Here is a 25,485-nt window from a genome sequence, read left to right as displayed (position 1 = left end):
AACTGAACTGATAGAACATAGAAATGTAAAGACAAAATGGTGCATAAAGGAAATATGTCCTTTCTATTCTCTAACTTATTTTAAAGCAAATTTGTATCATAATGCAAAATTCAACTCTTCTTGCTAGCAATTTACGTAATGAACCTTCTGCATGTCCAAAGGTTTTTACAAACACTGCAAAATGACTAAGTTTTCTCTCCACTCCCTCACTGTTCACAAGCAGGATACAAATGCAAGATGCAGTCCGTCAGCAAATCTGATTTGGTTAATTGACTGCAGCAGGTCTCTAGAAAATGGTTCTCATATCGGATGCAACAGTGCTGATACACGAAACCCTCGCCTTTTAGCTTGTTGTCATTGAGAGACCGGGAGCATTTGCATTACAAATTTCTGTTGCCAGAACACTCAACTGAACAGAAAAACTGTTCCTGTTGTAAACTAGGAACACAAAAGCAGCCAGGGAAGGCATTTTTTTGTTGTTGTTGTTCTCTCCCCACACAGATTTTTGAAACACTGCTCTTTTTGAATTGGAAAACCATCAAATAAAGTTTTAGATCCATGGTGTAAATAGGATATTTCAAGTTTATTTATTAAAATGTGTGTAGTGACTTCTGAGGTAGAATACGGGCTTTCTGTAGGGCTGCAAAGCCAGATCTCTCTGTTCCAATAGATCAGCTTTACAGCTGATCTGATAGAAGTGCCACTCTGGGGTGCTGAGGACCAGGGTGGTCACCAGCCAACTCAGTGCCTTCGGCCCTGGGCTGCTCTGGGAAGGAGATTGTCCCTTCCCACCAGGTGAGATGAGGGATGAGTTAACTCTGAATGCAACGTGCACCCTGACTCACCAGGTGAGATCAGGTGCAAGTTAACTCTAGGTATTTCTGCATGGTAATGGGAAGTGAATGACAGACAGTCACTCAAGAGGTCCAATTTAATTATGAACTTACTAAAAGCACTTGGTGGAATGCAAATTACAGCAATTAGTAACTTGGCAAAAATATATTATTATATCACAAAACTTAACAAGACTTTAGCAACAGAACTCACAATGATATTACCTTTATATGCTCAAGAAGAAGGAACAGAGAGAAGGAAAACTAAGGTATCAGAGAGAGAGGGTGTAAGATATCACTGCTTCATAGGCCAATCAGTCCCGTGATATCCTGTGGAGAGGGCGGAATGCATTGAAGATTTTTGTACATGCTACCAGGTCATATCACATATGAAGTTGCTTTATAACCCAGTTCATTTACATGCGAGATAGGAGAGGGTGGTTTGTCTCCTCCCTCTGTTTGCTTTTCATGCTAAATTAGGAAAACTCTTCTGGAAATGGGTCTGGAGTCTTCAAAGTAGGGGAAAGTTCATGATACTGACCATCAGGAGTAGCTGTTAGTTCATGGTTTCTTCTGGTAATTGGTTGTCCCACAGATGGTTCATCTCTATCATCCCAGTTAGACCATGAGGCCTTCACAGCAGCACTGCTAATTGCCTCTATCTTTCACAAAACCTTGGGAAAGAAAAGACAAAGTGTCTGCCTCCACAGCCATCTATCTTTTCCACACAAAGTATCAAAAACTAGATGTTTAAGGCAAAACATCATTCTTTGTTTTAATTGGAACGGGGCAGGGGGGAGTGCTTCAAGGTTGTCACAGAGAGTAAATTGAGTGGGGTTTTGCATTGTAAACTACTGGGCAGCTTTTTAAGTCACAGCAATTCTGTGTTTGCTTTGTGCACCGCAGCTCTGCACAAAGCCTTCTCTGCATGAGAAATCAAACAGGGATTTGCAAAGGGACTCCAAGAAATCTCTCTCAGCTCACCATAACTCCCTTCTGACCAGCACCAAAGAAATCCAATATAAAGGTGTCACACCCCACCCAGAGGTGTGAGTGGGGGCAGAGGTGACTCATGTCCGTGGGGCCCCTTGGATGGAGAACAGCACACACAACACTTAAGCTCTGTAAACAAGAAAGACAACACCTTGTATTTTGCAGCTCGGCCCAATTAGTGGATGATTCAGTGGCAGAAAGATTTACATTACTTAAACCTAATTGGTGGACAATTTAACAGCAAAAGGATTTACCTGAAGGGGTTTGTGGCACATGTGGGGCTGTGAGCCTTGTGTGATTATACTGCTCACAGGAGGAGAGGCACTGAAATAGGGATGTAGGGAAGGAAAAGAGAAGTGAAGAAAGAAGAGAACAGAAAAGAAAGGCAGAGAGCAACTGAGGGATCCCACTCCTCTCACAGCTCCCAGTGGAGATGGGAGGACTCACAATCCTGGCCCAGGGACGTGCGGTCCCCGCTGTCCCTGCCAGGGCTGCCAGGGTTTGTAGTTCGGGAGCACAGTGGCCACAGGTGCTGGTTCGGTTCCTGTGACGGGACTGGAATGTCCTCAGGATGGTGGGACCTCCAGCACTGTACAATGAGCATTTTACAGCCCTCTGGGTTGCCTGCCTGGGGAACCTTTGGTGTTTTGCAGAGGTGCTATTGCAAAAGAGAGAAAGGTCTGGGGGGTGATTGCGAAGGATGGACAAGGACGGACAAGTCTCGGCCATCTTAAAGAATCTTGGCTTTTCCCTCTGTGCCAGGCTGGACTGATCAGAAGATGGAGCTCCGTGCTCTCTGTCGTGTCCCCCTCCTGTGTCACCAGCAGCCTTTGTCTGCGGCTCCTCAGCTTGTGTTGGGAGTAAATCGAAATTCACCTTCTCCTGAGTGTCCCATCTCCTGCTGCTGGGCCATAATGTCTGAGGCAGATTCTTTTCAGTCTGACAATGTCCCATCCCCTGTGACTGGAGGAACTGGTTTTGCCACAGTGTTTGAGACAGAATTATTTTCAGTCTCTGACAAAAGATATTGGAAGAGGTTTAGAAATCCCTGAAATTCTGAATTTATATTAGAAGTTTTCCAAGTGATACACAATCATTTTTTGATTGCTGACTAGTTAACATTAAAAAAAATCATATTCAGAATCTGTTTATTATTTGATATGATCAGTTTTGATTAATTCTTAGATAGCAATTCTGTGTCTTAAAACACAATTTGTATGTGTGTACATAGAGCTTAGTTTCATTGAAAAGAAAAAAAAAAACAGATAGTTATCTTTTGGATAGTTTGTTTTCCCTTCCTTTAATGTCAATAAACTTTATTTACATTTTGAATGGCTTTTTAAGATGCAGTATACTTGATTCTATCATACTAGCAGAGCTCTTTATATTTTAAGAAGAGACTATGGCTATTAATAATGCTTCATTTAACTCATCCTCTTACTAGGAAGAACTTAACTACCCTTTTGGTAATACACATCTGAATAAAACAAAAGAAATTATTATTTGGAACAGGCAAGACTTAAAGCACAAATTGAAAGACATTATATTTGCAGATAAAGCATAACACATCAGTGCACAAATCAGCTCTGATACAAAGGTGTTCCTGGAATTTTGGACTTCGAAACTAACAGGGATCATAGAATCACATAATGGATTGGGTTGGAAGGGACCTTAAAGATCATCTAGTTCCAGGATTTGCCATGGACAGGGACACCTTCTACTACACCAGGTTGCTCAGAGCCCTGTCCACCCTGGCCTTGAACACTTCCAGGGATGAGGCATCCACAGCTTCTCTGGGCAGTCGGTTCCAGCACCTCAGTACGCTCACAGTAAAGAATTTCTTTCTTATATCTAATCTAAATCTACGTTCTTTCAGTTTAAATCCATTACCCCATATCCTATCACTACATACCACTTTAAAAAGTTCCTCTCCAACTTTCTTGTATGGAAAAGCCACAATAAGGTCTCCCCAGGTCTTTTTCTTCTCCAGGCTGAACAACCCCAACTCTCTCAGCCTGTCTTCATAAGAGAGGTGTTCCAGCCCTCAAATCATCTTCATGCTCTCCTCTGGACCCACTCCAACAGGTCTACATCCTTCTCATGTTGAGAGTCCCAGAACCAAATGCAGCACTGCGGGTGTGGACACAGAAGAGCAGAGTAGAGGGGGATAATCCCCTCTTTTGACCTGTTGATTATGTTTGTTTTGATGTAACCCAAGATACAATTGACCTTCTGGGCCGCAAGTGCACACTGCTGGCTCATGTCAAGCTTCTCGTCAACCAACACCCCCAAGTCCTTCTCCTTGGGGCTTGTCTCAATCCCTTCATCCCCCAGTCTGTGTTTGTGCTTGGGATTGCTCTGACCCACATGCATGAGCTTGCACTTGTCCTTGTTGGGCTTCATGAGGTTCGCAGGGGGCCAGCTCTCCAGCCTAACAAGGTCTTTGTGGGTGGCATCTCTTCCCTTCAGTGTGTCAACCACACCACACAGCTTGGTGACATTCAAAAGCTTGCTAACGGTGCACTCAGTCCCGTGTCTATGTCACCAACAAAGATGGTCCCAATAGTGACCCCTGAGGAACACCTCTCACCATTTGATAATAACTGTTTGTTGGCTTCTTCATTTGTTTTTCAAATTTCCTGTTTCTATGCACAATCTGAAACTGCATCAGTAGTTAGAAAGAGCTTTGCACAACTGTTTGCACAACTATGGATTTGCTGTTTGTAGCGTTCTGAGATGGCTATCTCAGTGGTTGTTACACCCCTAAAAATATTATTTAAGAAGAGAGATTAAAAATGTACTTTCCTTCCTTCAAAAACACAAACAAAAGAAAAAAGCAAACATTTTTGATTCCTTTCAGTTCCAAAATCAGTATAAGTTTCCTTTTTTTCAGGTTAGGCTAGGTCAATTCTCACACCTCTTTTTGTTATACATTTGGACCTGCAAAAAATGCTTTCTCCTAAAAAGCAAAAAAATAGCACTTATAAACACCCTGATGTATCTCCTAAACAAGTTACTATATCAAGTCTGTTCCCTTTCCTGTGATTTTTCTTTTCTCCTTACTGATCTGCCTTTTACCTATCTGCTTTACTCAGGGAGAAATTGTCTTTGTGGGTACATTGTAAATTGGTAACACATCAATATGGTTTAATAATCATTTAGTGACAAAAACGTAATGATAGCATTATAGAAAGAAAAATCTCATCTATAGGAGCAGGAAACTGTAAGAAAAAAAACCTAAGCATGCAATAGGAGAGAGGGTCTTTAAGATGCCTTGAAAACAATTATAACTGAGCAATTCTTATATTCTTCATGCAAATTCATTGAGATATTCGATAGACGATTTTTATTTTTTTACTTGAAGGTCTTGATACATTATTTTGTGGGACTGTTGCAGGAAGATAATATTTTGATAAGGTTCACAATTAAGCTTTTCTATCCAAAAACCTAAGTTATGTCACAGAGAAAGGAAAGCGTGAAGAAGGGGGAAGTAAGAATTCATATTAGTCTTCATGGTTAATTCTTACTTATCTAATGAAAAACAATACTGTTTAGAGTAAAATCTGTCAATGTGCAGCATGAAGAAAGAAGTGGAAGAGCTACATTTGATAAATCAAGTTTGTTATTCAAATTTGTTTGTAATCAAGTTTGTTAGCTGTGACATAATTATCCTTACAAATAACATGAGCATAACTGATTGAGGCTTCACATTAATCACAGAGACAATACATTGTTTATTCCACATTAAAAAAAGGTAAAATCACATTTTCCAACTGTAAATCAGATGTTCATGGGAGCCACCCAGAGCCTGTATCAATATTTAACTTATTTAAAAGTCCCTGATACATACAGTCTTTCAATATAATTTAATGCATGAATTTTAGTGTAAGTGGCTCAGCTCATATGCTAAATCAACAGTTTGCAGCCCCAAGAGCCTCATTGGAAACTCACCAAGTGCCTGACGGCTGCTTCTAGTTTGCATATACATTTACATGAATGTACATCCTGTTGTGTTTGAAATATTACAGATCCAACATTACTTCTTTTGTATGCTCATTTTAGAAGCTTTTTCCTATGAAAATTTCTCTTTGGATGCACTGATGGCTGTTAGCTCTCCCTATTAACATCCCTATTAGGATGATGGGTATGCTCTCCTCTTGTCTAATAAAATCCGGTACTGTCGTGGAAGCAGGGTACAAATAAAGTCAGCAAATGTTTTTCTTTCCCTGTGCGAAACCTTTAACAAGCAAAATTCTCAGCTCTTCCAACTCAGCGTGGTTCTCGCTTCTGTGTAGCTGTGCTAACGTGGACCTATCGCTGATCTACCCGTAGCTGGAGGATCAGGGGAAGGTGAAATCAGACCTAGGACTATGCAATGACCATATGGCTGACCTTCTTCCTTTGCCGATTGATGGATGGTGTCAACAAGACATGAATGTCACAAGTTACTGTAGCATCTCCTGTGATTCTGGTGACAAGTCCTGTCCTTGCCCACTGGCAGCATGGCCTTGGTGAACGACCCTGAGATCACGCATATGTTCACCTAGCAACTGATTAGTACACCTTTTCAACAACAGGTAGATGGAGAGGGCTGTCCATTGTGCAGATAGATTTCATTCTGCTTTCTGAGTCTAATACAGCTGGGAAACAACGGTTGCTTCTACTCAAATGACCCCAATTCCTGTTTGCTAGAAGCTGTAATTCCACCACTGTCACTAACGAACTTCTGCACTAAGGCCAAACAATTGTGCAGAACACATAAGAAACACATTGGTTGCATGGTAAATTAACTATTATTGAATACTCTCACTATGTTCTGCAAAACGATAAACACAGTTATGTTAAGCAAGTAGGATATTGTCAGTTAATAATGTGAGGCTGTTACAGTTGTTGCCTTTTGGAAGATATCCTTCCATCCTAGAATACATTTTCTTTGCAGGGAGTTGGGGCAGGTGAATATAGTGCAGGTGTTATCTCAAGGTCCAAATAGCTGTGGGACAGTCACAGTGCAACAAAAAAACAGGAGGCAACAGAAGAACAGATGCATAAATTGAATTTTCCAACAGCTATTTACAGCCAGATTACAGCCCATTTATTCCATCTGAGTGAGAAAGAATAAACATCCTTGAGAACGTGCCCTCTAATTTCAATTAAATTTTATTGTACAATTTGGTTTTTTTTCTTCCCCTAGAACACTTTTCTTGCTATGAGAGATTTAGGCACTTTTGTGATCTCTGAAAACTTTAAATTACAAATAGTTTATAAGAACAGGGCTCTATTGTGATGGTAAATATATCCGATTATCTATAATTAACCCATGAATGACTCATGGTGGTCTGTTAGAGGGGAAACTTAAAATGGAATTAGTTTCTCACTCAAAACTCAGAATGAAATCCAGACCATTTTTTTGTTTGTTTCTTTCTTTTGTCTGAAAAAGCTTCCTTGCTTCATTTTTTTCCTTTCATACCTCATACTTGAATGTGTTTTTCTGCAGATTCAAGTAATTGCTGTAATCAAAAGTAGAAATGCTGCGACACTATAACGACTTGTGCTTTTGTCAGATTTCTGGCAAATTCTAAACGTAGACATTTTTAATCATTTTCCCAATTTTGTATAAACAGACAAATTTTTGAACCTTTTGAAATGCAGATCTTGAACACTTCTCACCCTCATTTACCCCATTCAGTTTGTGGGACAGGATTTAAGATTGTGTAGCTGAGAAACCTTGTAAATGACCCAGTTTCGAATTCTAAAAAGATTTTGCCCAGCAAGACCTTTGAGTTGTAGAATCACAGTTAGAAACATTGCATTGGAAAGACATGTAATATCAGGTATTCGTTGACTCAGTTGAATAGTAAATATATGTTTAATTAAATAAAGCTCAGGAACCGAAAGCCCTTTTCAAAAATTTATGCAGGCATGGTGACATTACTTAATCATGTCAAGCAGAAGCCACAGTACAGATTTTCAAGGACAAGTATTCAGATCTGTTACAAAACTCCAAGTTCTCCACTACCTTCAGAGATCAGACAGAACTTCATACAAGGGCAAAACTTGAATTTTTTCAAAGAGGGAGTTAAAAATCAAGATTTTCAGGAAGGACCAGAAACTCCCAAATCTTTTTCTTGATGCAGTAAACTCTCATGAAATTTTTGTGAGAACTGAATATTTTGCAGATTAATTTGAAAAATCTCACTCATATTAAAAGCTCAAAAAGTCAGCTCATCTATTTATGTAGCTAGGTATTGATCTTTAAATTTAAATTTGAGTTATCATTTAATCTTACCAGAGGAACTGGGATCTGCAGTTCAGCATTTAGCTTCCAGTGCATTTTGGGTATCACCTAGATCCTAAGGATTTTTCAGTAGCCTGAATTTAAGTGTTGATTTGGATAGACAAGTTTAGACAGCTGGGATCAAAATACTGACATTCTGGTCTCGGAGCACCATGTGGTGCTAACAATAAGAACAAATGCAGCATATTTGCTCAGGAGCATTCCTCGACTTCCACAGCTCTATCCCTTCTTTTTCTGAAGCTACACCAGTCTCAGGTAGCTAAGATGTCTCTGTACCATGTTTCACTGCACAACACAGGACTTGTGTTTGTCTCATTATCAAATTGCAATATATGAGGTTTTATACATTTGTGTCTGGGAGATGTTGGAAATCTTTGGATCGAATTCTCTGTAGGTATAATGAAATCTTGTGCCTGCTACATGTGGAACGTTAACTAATTCTAAGAATATACCAAATGTAAAGGTTAGGGATTTATTTCCATATCTTACTCAGGAATTTAAGGTGATAATGTTAAAAACAGCCTTAATTCATTTGGACAGTCAAGTTTTAATTAAATTGAAACTCCAGGCTACTTTCCCTAGAAGGTAATGTAGAGGTCGTCCATTCAGCTGGTATAAACCAGCAAAATTCCTTTGAGAATCTGGCCTTCACTGTTTCAGAGAGTGAGAGAAAAGGGAGGGGGGAAAGGACCAGCAAGTTAATGCAATAACATGTTTTACTAAACACTCTGAGAATGCATACTCAGCAACATAATTGACACAATACATCACAGCAGCTGCAGCATGACACTCATAAAAAGATGTGTTTTAGCAGCATCTAATACAGACTGCTCTGTCTCATTATATTTTCAGCAATGTGCATAGAGGAGTAATGAGTGCAAGAAGTTATAACATCGCCAGCTACTTGGTAACACAGCATGAAATGCTTCCAAAGCAACAAAATAGCACATAATAGAGATGCTGGGATGTGCATGTTGGAAAAACTTAAGATAACTATTCTTAGCTTAAAAATAAAATGAAAGAAAAACAAAAACCAAACAAGAACAACTGAACAACCAAGCAACCAAAAAAAAAGAGAAAAACAAAACAAAAATAAAAACAACAAACAAAAACAACCTGCAACACAGAAGAAAAATAAAAAAGGATAGACTATAACAAATTGAAGGACTTTGTTATTTCAGTTATGTGCTTTAGTCAAGAGAGAAGAGTAAAAACAAAACCACAAGAAAATAAAGACTAACAAACCCTAAGTAGATTACAATTATACATAAATAAACAAGAGGCCTTAGCAATACTTACACAACACTTGCCATCACAACCATCAGAAACCTATAAGTTCATACTACAGGTCCTTAAATGTTTCTTTTTTTTTTTTTTTTCCTTAAAAAGTAAAGCGAAAGTAAATAAACCAGAAAATGGAGAAGGTTTTAATATTGAGTGATCCACAGTGAACACATTGAACAATCCAGGCAGAGCAGTTTGCTGATGGCACCAAACTGGGAGGAAGGGCTGACACAGCAGAGGCTGTGCTGCCATCCAGAGACCTGGACAGGCTGACTGGGCAGAGAAGAACCTGATGAAGTTCAACCAGGGCAAGCGGAGGGTCCTGCACCTGGAGAGGAACAACCCCAGGCACTGGTACAGGTTGGGGTGACCTGCTGGAAAACAGCTCTGCAGAGAAGGACTTGGGAGTTCTGTTGGACAACAGGATGACCATGAGTCACCAATGTGCCCTTGTGACCGAGAATGCCAGTGGTATCTTGGGGTGAATTAAGAAGAGTGTGACCAGCAGGTCAAGGGAGGTTGTTCCTGCCCCTCTGCTCTGCCCTGGTGGGACCACATCTGCAGTTCTGGGTCCAGTTCTGTGCTCTTCAGTTGAAGAAGGACGAGGAATTACTGGAGAGAGTCTAGCAGAGGGACACAAAGATGCTGAGGGGTCTGGAGCATCTTTGTGATGAGGAGACACTGAGAGAGCTGGGGCTGTTGAGCTGGAGAAGAGAAGCTGAGAGGGATCTGATCAATGGATCAATATCTCAGGGTGGGTGTCAGAGGATGGACCAGACTCTGTTCAGTGGTGCCCAGCGCCAGGGTGAGGGGCAACGGGCACAGACTGAAACACAGGAGGCTCCATCTGAACATGAGCAGAAACTTGTTTGCTGGGAGGTGCCAGAGCCTGGCCCAGGCTGCCCAGAGCGGATGTGGAGTCTCCTTCTCTGAGCCATTCAAACCCGCCTGGACCCACCTGTGTGATCTGCTCTGTGACCCTGCGTGAGCAGGGGTTGCACTAGGGGATCTACAGAGGTATCTTCAACCTAGCCAGGCTGGGATTCAGGGATTCCAGAACTAAGTTAGAGGCACTCAGATTTGTATGGGGTTTAATTTAGTCTTTATTCTGGTAGTGCAGTGTTTTGTGTTTGAGTTCAGACACTTACTGCAGCACTCGCCATGTACTCCACCCTCTAATTGACAGCTACCAGCTGTCAGCAGGTCAGAAAATGTCAAAGAAAGACTATAAAATTCACAGAACACTCTCCTACCTCTGAACCCTAAGAAATATAAGATACCATGTATGAACAACATGAATGAACACAAAAGATTCTGAACTTATACCTTGAATAAACTGCAATGAAGTCAAAGGAGTTTCTTAGCCAGCTCTCTCTAGCTTATACAAATTAATGCTTTCATTCCCAGGGAACAGTTGATGCCTCTCATGGTCCTTGGGGTAACTGCAGTATTCTTCCTTTGATTTTTGTTAAAAATAATATTTTTTTTTAAAAAAATCATATAATAACTATAATGTTACAGTTATACTAGTTCATAACATTGCAATAATTATAATAATTCCACTAAATAGGGGATACTGGTATGCATCCTCCTACCCAATGTGTAGATTTATAAAGAAATATAATTCTGTCTTCTCCAGTAGCGCCTAGAGACTTGAAAATGAAAAAATATTCCATGTTTGTCCTTCAAATTTTCATGAAATCCTCAATGTATAAAAATAAGTGATGATAAAAACGTTACAGATAATAGAGAAAATGGTTTGAAGAGGACCATTACAATATTTTTTCTGTCATGTTTTAGTCTATTTAAGTAGACTTTATTGCTACTCTGGTTCCCTACTAGAAATACGACATTCACAGCAATACTAAGCCATGCATATAATTGTAAGAAATAAATACCCTATGTTCCTTCAAGCATAGCTATTTATATACTTTTTAAAAGTATAATAATAAAATGTGTGGGTCTACTTTTCTAGTTTTTTTTTTTTTTTGGATATGCAAGAGGACTAAAGCATTTTGATTTTAATCTATGTTTGAAAATTCTTATTTGATCCTAAAGACCAATCTATTAAAAATAATCCTGTAGAATGGAGCTGTTATATTGTACAAACTGAAGAGTAAGGTATCTTTTTGCTTTTTCCTTCAGGTAAAAAACAAAAGCACTTTAAACTCCACAACATCAAGAGGTTACAGTGCAAAAAAGATAAAGAAAGTTACGTAAGATGATAATTATATCAAGTTTATCAATAACATTGATGTTGGTTTACTCTGGGTAGAATTTGTCCTTCCTTTATGAAAATACAGAAAGCTGGCAAGTCTACAGTGTGTGACATACAGAGTTATACAGTATTATGCTTTCACAGTATAATAGCTTAGAGAGAATTGTGCACTACATACAAGGTAAATGTTCTAATAGTAAAAAGGTATGAAAAAACATAAAGTGGCATATATAAACTTCATGCAAACATGTGGAAGACCTGTAACTCAAAAAGCAGCTTGTGTCAAAGGGTTTGCACCTACCATATCATGAAAGGAGATGGATACTAAGATATCTCTAGAAATCTTCTAAATTACGTGGAGTCTACATAGAAAGAAATCAAAACCTGCAGGTAGTAGTGTTCCTTTCAATTCTGGACAGAACAAAGTCTTTCCACTTGTAGAGGATTCCTCAGTACTGATAATAAGTGCTACTCTCTTTTCATTTGTTTCCTCCTTTTCCTTCTGAACTTCTGTCTTTCCCTAGATTTTTATGTTCATAGGAACTCTGGCTCTTTCTTCTATTTTTTTGGCTGAAGAAATGCACTTGCCTTTATGATACATCACTCTTTGCCCTAGGTGCTGTCTCATCTGTGTCAGGTCCAGAAATAAATGAATAAAACAAACCCTTGGACAAGATTTCATATTCTAAATACTTTTTGCAAAAATTATATCAATGCAAGATCCATAATAGAACACATTAATGTATGGTCTAATGAACAAGCCTCAATATTTGATAAATCTTTTAAGTCCAACGAATCAGGATGATCTGAACAATGATTTTCCAGATAGGCACAGTGGTCTGTCTGGGTAACATTGCCCCTAGAGCCTGATACCAAGAGCAGTCTTCTGTACATTAAAAATTCTCTTTTTCTCTAGTTCATGAAATAAGAATATTAAGAATCAGTTATCAACCAAAACTTTCCAAAGAGCGGTCACTTTGTTAATTCAGGAATCTTCATAAATGCAGATCTTGATGAAATATGCTCAATGCCATGTGCCAGAGGTGTTTTCACCTGTTGAAAACATGGAAAGCCCCGTGGTCCAAATTGTGCTCTTTATTACCATAAATTTACAGATATACTTGAGTACCATGTGATATGTTTGCAGTTCTGAGCATTTTACTATTTAATCAAACTCAGCAAATTTATACATCCAGTTTTACTTTTGTTCTCTTAGGTAAAACATTGAGCTTCCATCTAAATTTCCTACCTCCAGATGTAATGTACAATTTTTGGACAGAGAAATATTCTCTCTTTTCTTCTCTGTCACTTTTTGTGTGTTTATTAAAGCTTTAAGGGATATAGTGAAATTATATTTTTGTACCTAAACCTTCCCAGTTCTCATTTGCTAAAGGCAGTTTCTACAATCTTCAGACTTGTGAGTGTTTGACATTAAAATTTCTCTATTTAAGAGTGAGTATAATCAAAACCATCTCAGTCCTTATGCTAGAGGGTTCTTCACTTGACTTGTGCATATTTGACAGGACTTAAGTGGAAAAGAAATAGTATTTTCTCCGTTTATTTTGACAGACCAAATAAAAAATATCAGACTGTATACATAACACAGCTACCAACTCTCATTTCCAATAAATTTTGATTGAAATGAGAAACCTGGATTCAGTCTTCCTTTCTCATCTATAGCAAAAAAGGCAACAGAATTATCTGGAATACAACTGGTCTTAGAGGGAATAAAAAGGAGAATAAATTCTGTTTTGGTTAAAGTGTTAGGAGTTTGTGGTTTATTTAAAACCAAACATTTTGCTTTTATATGGCTCCTCACTTTCAAATTTGTTTCTTTCCTCTTGCCTTGTCTTTACCAAACTTTTTTTTTTTTTTTTAATCTAGAATACTGCTTATTATCACAGTGGCAAGTTTTCTGTAGAAATTGCTACCTGAAAAGTCAGTTTTTATTGTATACTTATAGTTAATTATTAAATAATGGTTTGGTTCATAGTAAAGAGTTCTAGGTAGAACTGTGTGAATATTTGGATCTTAATCAAATATGCCCTCAGGTTTGGTGTATTTGCCCTCACCTTGGACTTGCAACAAGTTGACCTGACACAGAGAGTTAATATAGCAAATAAACTGCCTCTTTTCCCAGTCACCCTTCCTTGGGGCTTCCTCAACTATTTCTGTCTGAAACCAGACTGGGGTAGCAATAGGGACACTCTGGAAGACTTTTTTACTATGAGTAATTTTCATATGAAGATAATGTATGGAAAATGAAGACCAATTTTATTCTTTTCTGACCACTGTGTATTGTAGACAAGCCCTGAAATGTTTCCTTAACATTCAGCACTAGAGTGAAATCAGAAATACCCTGGACGACAGTGAACCAAAAGGCTACTGAGACCTTCTACATCTTGTGAAAATCTCACAAGTCAAGTCCTCAAACCTGCTTGATGATATAAAAGCCACGGCCCATATATCAAAGGAAGGACCCAAGACTTTGGAGCCTTGCAATGGTGTCCTGAGTGCTCACATTAGCTTTGACTGTGAGCATTGCTCCTTTAACTCACTTAGATGATTTAGAAAACACCAGCAAATGTGCATGTTTCAGAGTAGACTCAGCACTAAGTCCTTTGTGGTTTATTGTTCTTTAGTTAATTGGATGTTGGTCCTTGATTGGAATTTCAAGTGCAATTTCAGATAATATTTGAAGATGCCTTTTCTTACCACATAATATTTAACAACCAAAACATATGTTGAATTTTAAAGGTAGGTGCCAGAGATTTGATTTATGAATCCTACGTCTGTTTTAGTTTATACAGTGAACAAGTTTGCCAGTCCTGTTGGAACACTTTGAGTAAGAACCATACAATCTGTAGCTGTGCACTGTGCATGATATATGTATTTGCTGCAACAAAATTTGGAATTGGATTCAGGTCTCAGATGTTCTTTCGGTGTCTTTTCATAAGTTAGTGGAATTTGAAAGTTGAAGATTTGTTTTCACCACAGTTGAAACTACACAATAGTAATGGAAGAGCGTAATCAGAGATATATAGCAGTGTACCTAAACTAGTAGTCTAATGATGAGGAGGCATGCATATGAAATCAAGTTTAGAGCTTCAGTATAAAGTTTCTTTCTTAAAACAAATTTAGCCAAGTGTTTCCCTTTAGTTTGAATATCTGATAGGGATTTAAGGATTAAATTATAGATCAATTGTTATTGCTAACCCTGTGGGTAGCCCTTTAAATATGCAGGAAAATGTGTAAAAACTGGTAGCATAAAAAGTTCTGCAGAACTGTAAGTTGAGAGTTGGCAGTACCAATGAGACAGAAAGGGCAAATGTGTTACAATCATTTACCAGGGGGAATAAACGGGTGGGAAGTAATGAGGATACAACCTAAAAATAAACGTCTGAAAACATATATGTGACCCAGGCAGAGAGCAAGCCAGCAGGCGTGAACGTTATGGACAGCAATGTGATTTCTTTTGAGAGGTTAGAATGACAACCCCATAAGGGGTAGTTTGACTGGAGTATGGCAAAATAAAGTGGACATGCAAAATGTCCTGCTGCAGATGTCACGGCAAGTGAGGTACAATGCATTAGGAATCGTAGTGCTGTGGACAGCAGAAATGAATCAGGAGTTTACATGCGTTCCAGGGGAGGAAACATGAGATCTGAAAATAACTTAGATTATTACTGAAGAGAATATTGGAACTAAGTGTTCGAACTGCACAGAAATATATATCACAGGTAGGATCTCCATTGAAACTCTGGTTCTTAATTAACCTGCCCTTATCACTTTGATTTTTGACCTTAAAGATATTACATTCTTTTCATATTGTTTTAGGTCCTCATGGTAACCTTTAACATATTTTTTTAACATCATATATATATAATTTTTAAAACTGACCACATTAAAGGTGAAATGTTTCCAAATTATCATAGATAATTTTTATATTGACCTAAACTTTCTGTGAAGACTGTGTCTTCACAAAGAAAAAGAACATTTTAACTTTTGATTCTCATTCAGGAAAGACTATATTTTTTTATTCACACTTTCCCAATCTAAGAAAATAATTTTCCATTCAACTGCAGTATTATTATGACTAATAATATCTGTGAGTCTTATAAATAGCAAAATCATGCTGTCTTCCTGAAACTAATGGAGAAACAATGAAAAAATCCAAGTAGCCTCAGCATTGTAGATTGGAACTGAGCCAGAAAGATATAACTCCTATTCCTAATACTCTTGGGAAGTCCTTGCACGGGATGTTGCAGCTGGGCTAAATGTAGGTAGATGGTCTCTCTTTACAGTAGATGCCCCAAGATTTCTTTGAAGCTTTTTTGTCTTTTGTATAGTAATGGAATTATGGTTGGAAAAAGAATGGAGGGTTAGGAATTGGGGTTTGCTTCAGTGAGCCTCTTTGCTTTTGCTTTCTGCAGATACCTTGAGATTTTTATGAACATGAAATATTATTTTAATTTGTATCTGTGTTGTCCTCTTTGTTTCTAATTTTATCTTTAAAAAAATATAGATTTAATTTATTGTTTATTACTCAGCTGTCTCTTTAGGCAATACAAGGTGTGAAGAAAAATAGTATTCATTTAAGTAAAATGTGGGCAAGCCGAAGCATCTAAATGTAAACTGGAAAAAAAAATTAACTTTTATTACATTTTTGCTAAGTCTATTGCTTCTTCATAAGAGAACTTCACTCTCATCTATTCTTCAACATTAATTAAGAGAGATAACTTGTTCTTTCTGAGAGAATGCCTGTTGTCATTCTCTGTATAAGTCTGATGGACTCTTGATTCCTGAAAGTCCAGGAAATAAAGGCTCTGGTACCACTGCCCTGAGGGGTTTGCCAACAGCCTAATTTCCTGCAAACTTCCCTGTTGCTTTACAGGAGGATGCATGGGAACATTGCATCTGACATGCGGTGGATTATAAAATGCCCTTGAAAAGGGAAAACTGTGGCTCCAGTGCCAGAACTGTCAATGCTGCCAGTGATTTCAGCTGGAGTATATCCTCATTTTCAAGTTCTATGGACTCAGGCATGTTGCACAGTCTGCAGAGTCGGCATTACAGAACATGTAAGGAGTAATCACAGAGTCACAGGATCCCAGACTGGTTGGGTTGAAGGAACCTCTGTAGATCCCCCAGTGCAACCCCCCTGTTCACACAGGGTCATCAGAGCAGATTGCACAGGTTGGTCCACGCGGGCTTGAATGTCTCAGAGGAGACTCCACACCTGCTCTGGGCAGCCTGGGCCGGGCTCTGGCACCTCCCAGCAAAGAAGTTTCTCCTCATGTTCACATGGAACCTCCAGCAGGTCAACCCAACCAGTGCTGGTGCCTGGGGTTGTTCCTCCCCAGGTGCAGGACCCTCCACTTGCCCTTGTTGAACTTCATCAGGTTCTTCTGTGCCCAGTCCAGCCTGTCCAGGTCTCTGGATGGCAGCACAGCCTCTGCTGTGTCAGCCTTTCCTCCCAGTTTGGTGTCATCAGCAAACTGGCTGGGGGTTCACTCAGTGTGTTCATCCAGGTCATTGTTGAGCGAGTTGAACAGAACTAGACCCAGTGCTGACCCCTGGGGAACCCCACAAACCACAGGTCTCTGGCCAGACTCTGCACCATTGATCACAAACCTCTGAGCTCTGCCATCCAGCCAGTTCATGATCCATCTCACTATGCACTCATCCAGCCTGCACTTCCTGAACTTGCCTATAAGGAGGTTGTGAGAGACAGTGTCAAAAGTCTTGTTGAAGTCAAGGTAGACAATATCCACTGCTCATCTCCTTCCTAAATGACCTCTGCCTCAAGTATCTTTACAAGTTCGCTCAACCTATATATGTTACCTGCTAGTTCAGAGCTGAGGTATTCCTGAGAGTCTTGGTTTCTTGTCTAATTTTCCTGTGGCACACATGATTCAGAAACATTCTTGTGGATTCTCCTGGAATTTACAGATAATAAATTGCCCTGTAAGATAGTGAGGAATAGACAGGTGATAGCTTCCTATCAAATAAAAACATAAACAGCCTTAAAATAGTAATATTTTTAAGGAATGTTAAAACACAGAAGGATTCAAATAATCTGAGTTAATTTCCAATACCTAGAATATTCTGATTCCTGAGGTATTTAATGCTTTATGTGGGGATAATACATTTCCATTTCATTTTTGTTGTAGTGCAGTAGTTTTGCTCACTGTAAATTCCTCAGAGTGTACAAACAAAGGAGAGGGAATGGAGGGATTACACAGATCTCTTGGGAAGCTTTATTGCTGAGTTTGGAGAAATTCAAAGTCGCCTCCTTGCCCAGAAGCTTGAAAGAAGTCATTATTCCATTTCAAATGAGGTTAATGGAAATTTTGCAATTTATTTCATTTGCAGAAAGATTAAGTTTACTGTTCCTGTTACATCTTACAACAGCAGACGATAGAAAAATATGATGAGAGTGACTCCAGGTTTCCTGAGTTAGTGGGCTCCCCAAATTAAAAAGTCAGACCTATGCTATCAATACTGCTGCTAAAAAATGTGTTGAAAATGTTACATGCCTATGAGGTATTGTTTTAGAATAATGACAATTATTTTGCAATTAAAGAAAATATTAATCCAACCTCTAACATTTTGCATGCTGTTGGTTTGTCTGTACCTCCTTCAGAACTGTTCATCTAGCTGGTAGCGTGTCAGTGCTTGGAACATTCAGAAGATATGATTTATTTTAATTGCACACTAATTAGTGGGAGCCTTTTAATACGCTCAATGACACAAGTAGGACAGCAGGGCAGAAACTATTGTGTGGTAAAGGAAAGTGCTGAAAGAAAGGTGCTTTTGTCAAAAACTGTCGAGCCTGGGTGAAAAAAAAGGCAAGTTGGCAGGAGATCCACTTCTAAATAGAAAGTACATTTAGTTCCTATTCATTTGATCAACTTTCTTTTAGGTGAAATAAGCACTGACTACACTGACTGCGGGGATAGCAATGTGCTGAAACATGGGCTGGAAGACAAGTCCCGACGGTGAGGTTGATAGTAGGGTCATCCAGAGGAATCCTAAAGAATGCTGGAACCATTTTGGCTTGAAAAGATATTTAACCCAACACTGCCAATTTTACCAATAAACCACCTCCATAAGAACCTCATCTACATGTGTTCTAAACACCTCCAGGGATGGTGACTCCAGCACTGCCCTGGGCAGCCTGTTTCAACATTTGATAAACCTTTTGGTGAATAAGTTTCTCCTAGTATCTAATCTAAAGCTCCCCTGGCACAACCTGAGGTCATTTCACCTCATCCTACCACTTGTTACTTGGGAAAAGAGACAAACCGCCTCCATGCTACAAGCTCCTTTCAGGCAGTTCAGAGATCAGAAGGTCTCCCCTCAGCTCCTGTTCTCCAGCTGAATCCCCCAGGTCCCTCAGCCGCTCCCATCACACTTGTGCTCCAGCCCCTCACCAGCTCCGTTCCCTCCTCTCAACTCACTCCAGCACCTCAAGGCCTTTCTTGGCGTGAGGGGCCCAGAACTGCCCCCAGGATTCACGGTTTGTCCTCCCCAGGTCCCAGCACAGGGACGGTCACTGCCCTGGGCCTGCTGGCCACACCAGTGCTGGTACCAGCCAGGATGCTGGTGGCCTCTTGGCCACCTGGGCACACGCTGGCTCATGTTCAGCTGCTGGCACCAACACCCCCAGGGTCTTTTCCTGGGGCATTTTCCAGCTGCTCTTCTCCAGCCTGCAGCCTTCATGGGGTTGGGTTGGCTCAAGTGCAGGACCCGGCACTTGGCCTTGGTGAACCTCAGACAATTGGCCTCAGCCCATCAATCCAGCTGGGCCAGACCCCTCTGTATGGCCTTCCCAGCCTCCAGCACATCAACACTCCACCCAACCTGGTGTCATCTGCAAGCTGACTGAGGGTGCTCTCGATCCCCTCATCCAGACCATTGATAAAGAGATTAAACAGAACTGGTCCCAGTGCAGAGCCCTGGGGACACCACTCATGAACGGCCAACAACTGCATTTGGCTCTGTTCACCACAGCTCTTTGGGCACGGCCATCCAGCCAGTTCTTTATCCGGTGTAGAGTAGGCCTCTTCAGGCCATGAGCTGCAGCCCTTCCAGATTTCTGTAGGAAATGGTGTCAAAGGCTTTACTGAAGGCCAGGTAGAAAACATCCACAGCCTTTCCCTCATCTAATAGTTGGGTCACCTTGTCATAGAAGGAGATCAGGTTGGTCAAGCAGGACCTGCCTTTTTAAAACCCATAGTAACTGAGCCTGATCACCTGGTTGTCCTGCATGTGCCATGACCTTCCCTGGCACCGAGGTCAGACCGACAGGCCTGTAGTTTCCTGGATCCTCCTTCTGGCCGCTCTTGCCTATGGGTGCCACGTTTGCCAAACTCCCCTCAACAGGGAGCTCTCCAGTTAACCAGGACTGCTGATGAATAATTGAAAGTGGTTGGGGAGCATCACCACCAGCTCCCTCATACTTCAGGTTTCTCCCTGCTCCATACTTTTGCCCTTTCTTCTGTCTGCAGCAATTATTCAGAAGATACCTTGTTGCCTGAGTATTCATGTATACATGATGAGTTTGCTCTAAATCATTATTTTAATGTTTAAAATATTAAAGAGATTTATATGAATATGAATGCAGCTGCTTATTTTGAAGTGACTAGAATTGCCTCATTCTCCTTTGTGTTGGCTTAGTTATTTTCCTTAGAAGCCAAATACATTTTTTAAGAGTTTCACTGAAGAGGATAGTCTTTTATGAGAGACAGCACACCACCTCTGCATGGGCATGTAGTTAGGACTATTAGCTATGTGCATTTGAAAAGACCCATCAGGAACAAAATCTCTGCAGAAACAGATTTTCTTTTTATTAGGAAAGCCTTCTATGGGTTTAATTATCATGGATAAAAAAAGCACACTGTTTCCCAGGGAAATGCTACCCACCGATATCACAAGAATTCAGCCTTGCTTAAGTGCTAGGAGGTACGTTCTCAGTGCACTTATAATCAGGTCATTATCACCATGGTTATGACTGAAAACTGTAGGCATTTGTCTCGTTAATGCCAAATGTTATAGTTTATTTCTGGGAACTGAAAACCTTGCTGCCCAGGGAAACCTGTTCTGCGATAATATTTGAAAACAAGGAACTTGAGAATAGCTTGCCTGGTTCATGTCAGATGGTTTCACACATATTTTCTTACTGGTGCTTAGGGGGTTTTGGTTATTAAATAACTTTGTTCTATGGTATTTTGCTTTGTGAGTTAGTGTTGTTCATGGATTGCAGCTCTAGCTCGGACAAAACAAGCATGTGGTGATGATGCTTTTTATTCATATGTGATCGCTTCTGGACTATGCCAGCATCTTAGCATATTCTTTGCCTTCACATTTTACCTTTCCCTTTCCTCTTTTTGGTTTATCTTTTATGTACACTATCCAACAAAACTTTTTGAGCTGTGATCTTGGGACTGAGCATAGTCACACTTCTATGCTTGGAAGATAATTAAAAGAGTGCCATTGCCCTTCCAATTTTGTTCCTATCGTTCCTGAAATGGAAAATGTAAAATCATCAGTGATTGCAGCAACACTTGGATCAAACCAGAATAATACATTTGGACCGTTTGTTCCCCCCTCTATAGTCTGCTTTGTTAATAAAATGAGTTAATCCCAACTGAAAAGCTTGCATTTTATCAGAAAAATTGACAGAAATCTGAGACTTTTGTATATTAACTAGTCAAATTTTTCTTCTGATTTACAGTCTTTGTTGAGTAGGATTTGTACAGAGTATAAAAAAACATACATAACTACATTGCTTTAACCGCTGACTAGAAGTGTCATCTGTGTTAAGTTGGAGTTTGGATGATTTTTGTCTTTCTTTGTTGTATATCGGGACTATACTTTTTGATTTTCTTCTTCCAATGTATTTTGTGTGGAGAAGCTAAGAGTACCAGGGCAAAGGAAATGACAGAGGAAGCTGAGAGTACTTGGAAAAGTAAGAGAAAGAATAATATAAATAATAAATTTGAGTGAAAACATAATGTTTGGAAAAGATCCTTATTTATTGCTCTATTTATAGAATATTATTTATTATTGCTATTATCAGAACAATATGTTATTGCTTACCTATAACAATGATGAATATCTGTAAGTCATCTCAAAACCTAACTGTGTTCAGTTTTTTTCATATGTATAGGGTTTTTTTGAAATGGCAGATTTATCCAACCAGTCTTTAAAATCAGTCCAAAAAAAGCCATTTAGTGATGATTTTTCCCCATTCTGCTTCTTGGCACACCTAAATGCATCCCATAATCAAAACAGTGGTAGTGTCTACCTAGGTCTTGCATGATCCAAATGAAGAATGAAGATGCATGCACAAAAAAGGACACAGTAAAAGCTACATACTAACCTTCCTTATTTTGTGATTTCAGGAAGTATAAGAATTTTGAAAATGGATAGGAAATGTAAAATTTGCTTTACAGTTTATACATTCTGTATAGCTTTATCAAGCTACATTGCCATATAGACAAATGATTGAAAATAACAATGATAATATACAGAACTAAACAACACTAAAATAAAAAGACCTTTAAATCAAGATTTGCATAGATAAATGCTGAGCATAATCCTTCAGATAAAACTCAAAAAAACATTCACCTCTTTTATTGGCTTCTGGCTATTTATCTTAATTAATATAGGTGACTGTTTTTGTAATTATATAAACAGATTAGGATTCTGTATGTTGCCTGGGGGTACTACACAAAAATTAAACTTCAGAACAGAATTTTAGACCACATGTTGGGAGAGAGAGCAAACTGAAGGATCACAGGTAAATCAAAATTGTCATTCCAGCCATGTCCAAGCCAAATGTGATGCCCGTGCAAGAGTCTTTGTGCTGAATCAGGATGATTAAGCAAAAAACATGTTCAATCTGGCCCTGGCATAAGTTGTAAAGACTGACAAATATAATATATGCAGGGAGGAGACAGCCTGACTCGGTCTCATCTCCTTGTGCAGCTGGCACACTGCTAACAGGTTTGGCTGAATTTGCTTCTGTGTGTCCTCTCCATGGGTTGCTGGCATTGCCAAGAGCTTGCACTAGCCTAAAATTTTGCATAAACTTTGTGAAAGTGCAAGAGATCTTGGAAAATGTGAAATCTCAATGGTTTCAAGAATATCGTGATCCTGCTGCAGCCGCCCACAGATGCTGGTGGTAGCACAGACTGTAAGAGAGCCAGGCAATGCTAAACAACATGAAAATTCATCGAGAATTTAAGCAAACCTTCGTATTATTTTCAAAACAGATTGTTAAAGTAACAAGCTTCTTCCTGCTCATAAAAATTAATGTTAGTTGTCTGCATGTCAATTGGCTGCTCAGTGGAGATGTGTATTTTGGAAATGAGCTCCTTGACCCTATAATTTAGGCTTACGGTCCAGGAGATTCAGAGCTGAATAAAACACTTTAAGTAACTGAAAACAGAAGGGGTTGTATTTGAAACTGAGGCAGATCACCAAATAGGGGTAAATCTGACCACAGCGTCCAAGATGATGAAAGCGAGAGCCTCTATACTTATTTGGTTGACGCTTGAGAATTATCTATAATATTCCATGAAGCATATCAATCACTTGTTGTTTTTTATTGTTTTTTAATGTATTTACTCATTTAAACAATTACTTGTTACCAAGCACATTCTTCAACTACTAATCCAGAGCTCAACTTGCAACAATTCTGTTTTGATAAATTTAGCTATATTTTGATTCTGTGATCATGGATCCAATGAGTACAATAGGCAGGATGTCTAGAGTTTGATGTCTAAACTTACCTTCGGCCATTCCCTGATGAAAAATACCCCACCGCTACCACCATTATAAATACAGCTTATAACAAGTTCTTACTTCTGAATCCTGTTGTGCTACACAGGAAAGGCCAAGGTTATTTCTATGATTTCAATAAGGAGTTGCCACATGCACAAGTTTCATCAATGAAAATCACAGTCCTCATTTTTATGAACCCCGTTTAGTGCTCATTCTTGTTCCCATAGCTTTGAAAAAATAAATGGTCTTTAGGCTGTAGGACAGCTGAAGTGTTTGTAAGGATTCTGTGCAATAGAAATAGCACTTCCTGAAGATTGTGGTACTGGTAAAACATTTGCAGTCATACGTTTCATAATTAAATTGAGCTATTTCACCCTAATTAAGTCTGAAATGTATGGCCAGCCAAAAACAAGGGGCAACTTTATGAAATGAGCTTCTGAACTCCTCAGTCTGTTTTGAATAATACAGCAAATGCTTTTCCATTCCCTTACCATCAGGTAACAGAAACGCGGACTGGTCCTCTTGGCTGCAGTAACTATGACAACCTAGATTCTGTCAGCTCTGTTCTGGTTCAAAGTCCTGAAAATAAGATTCAGTTGCAAGGTATGTAGGTGCAATTTCATGAATTTGTTTTGGAACTGGATGACATTTATCAGAGTATTTGTTTTTCTTTCTCTCACCTCATAAAAGGTCATTTTCCTAATTTTTTTTTGTGTGTGTGTGTGTGTGTGTATGTCTGCAATAAGTACATTCTAGACAAAGAGAAGGAAATGTCAGTAACTCATTTTGCCTTTGAAATGGAAACAATTTCTGAACATATCAGAAAATAATTTGAATAACGCTGTTAACATTTTACAGCCCTATTTAGCAACCATTTGCAGATTTTTTAAACAGCCTGATTTCCCATAGATTCCACCAAGCAGGGACTGACATTTAATGTGCTGAGCCTGCTTTGAATAGACTGAGTAGTGGCTTATACCTTGTGCAATTGTCCCACTGAAATGAATGGAGTCATCAGGGAAACAGGATATAGATTTTCAAAGGTTCTAAATAATTTGGAATCCAAATGCCCATCTTGAGATGACTAAGAAAATTTAAAAGGCTAGGCATCTCCCTCATTAGAAAAATAATAGTAAGTATTAAAAAAAAAAAAAAAAGAAAATGAAAAAAGGAAAAGAGAGAGAAAGAAAGAGTAAATGAAAGGGAAAGCAAAAGAGGTAAATGAAAAGGAAAAGGAAAAGAAGGAGAAAAGGCAAAGGCAAAGGCAAAGGCAAAGGAAAAGGAAAAGGAAAAGGAAAAGGAAAAAAGAAAAGCAAAAAAAAATAAAATAAAAAAGAAGATACATAATTTCTTTAATTTTTTATTTATTCCAGTAGATTCATTTCCCAACCTAAATATCAGGTACATAAACCCCTCTAGGGTATCAGTCCATTAATAATTTGGGGTTTTTTTCAGTTACACAAATGTAGCATGACCAACTTATTATTATTACAAAAACAGACTAAATTGTCTTTTATTTATGTACTTGTGTATACCTCTGTGTATATACAACGAGAGAAGAATACTGTTCTTAATTTGCAGTTACAAGTAGCTATACAATTATTTCCAGGTTTAAAAATGTTCTGTATTGGTTCATAAATCAATTCGACATTCAGTGGGAAGCTGTTGCTGAATGGCTGTCAGGGAAAGATTATTTTCTTGTTCAAAACATGCATGTGGTTTTCTCCCCCCTTTCATTTCTGTCTCTCCAGAATACGTAAAAAACGTAAAAACATACAATTAGTTCAGAGATTGTATATATATATGAAAAAAAAAAAACAACTTGTCATTTCCACTGGAATGTAATGAAAAGTTTCCAGAAACAATTTGCAATTTTTAATAAACTCCATCATATGCACAATGTTTGTCAGTTAAAATTTGGAAAATAATCTTTGCATTCCTCATGCAGTACTTTGATGCATGTAATTGGGTTGTCATGAGAAATAAATTATCAGAGCTATTTCATACTTATCATGGAAGAACTGAAAAAGAGTCAGGTTTGCTTATCTGGGCGTTCTTTTCCTTTCACA

At 38.9% G+C, this 25,485-nt stretch overlaps 1 protein-coding gene across 3 annotated transcripts in view; it reads left to right on the top strand.

Annotated features, from left to right (window-relative positions):
* BRINP3 (BMP/retinoic acid inducible neural specific 3) overlaps window positions 1-25,485 on the top strand; it is a 238,220-nt gene that overhangs the window by 152,044 nt on the left and 60,691 nt on the right. For all 3 annotated transcript variants that reach the window (XM_065842591.2, XM_065842590.2, XM_071810578.1), the window contains one exon: window positions 23,914-24,019. In XM_065842591.2, the coding sequence (XP_065698663.1) occupies window positions 23,914-24,019 (106 nt within the window). The remainder of the gene's footprint in view (window positions 1-23,913; window positions 24,020-25,485) is intronic.

This window comes from Patagioenas fasciata, chromosome 6 (genome assembly GCF_037038585.1).
Source record: "Patagioenas fasciata isolate bPatFas1 chromosome 6, bPatFas1.hap1, whole genome shotgun sequence".
NCBI classification, from domain to species: Eukaryota; Metazoa; Chordata; class Aves; order Columbiformes; family Columbidae; genus Patagioenas; species Patagioenas fasciata.
The sequence above is the reverse complement of the archived record's forward strand: the minus strand, read 5'-3'. Positions and strand labels throughout refer to the sequence as shown.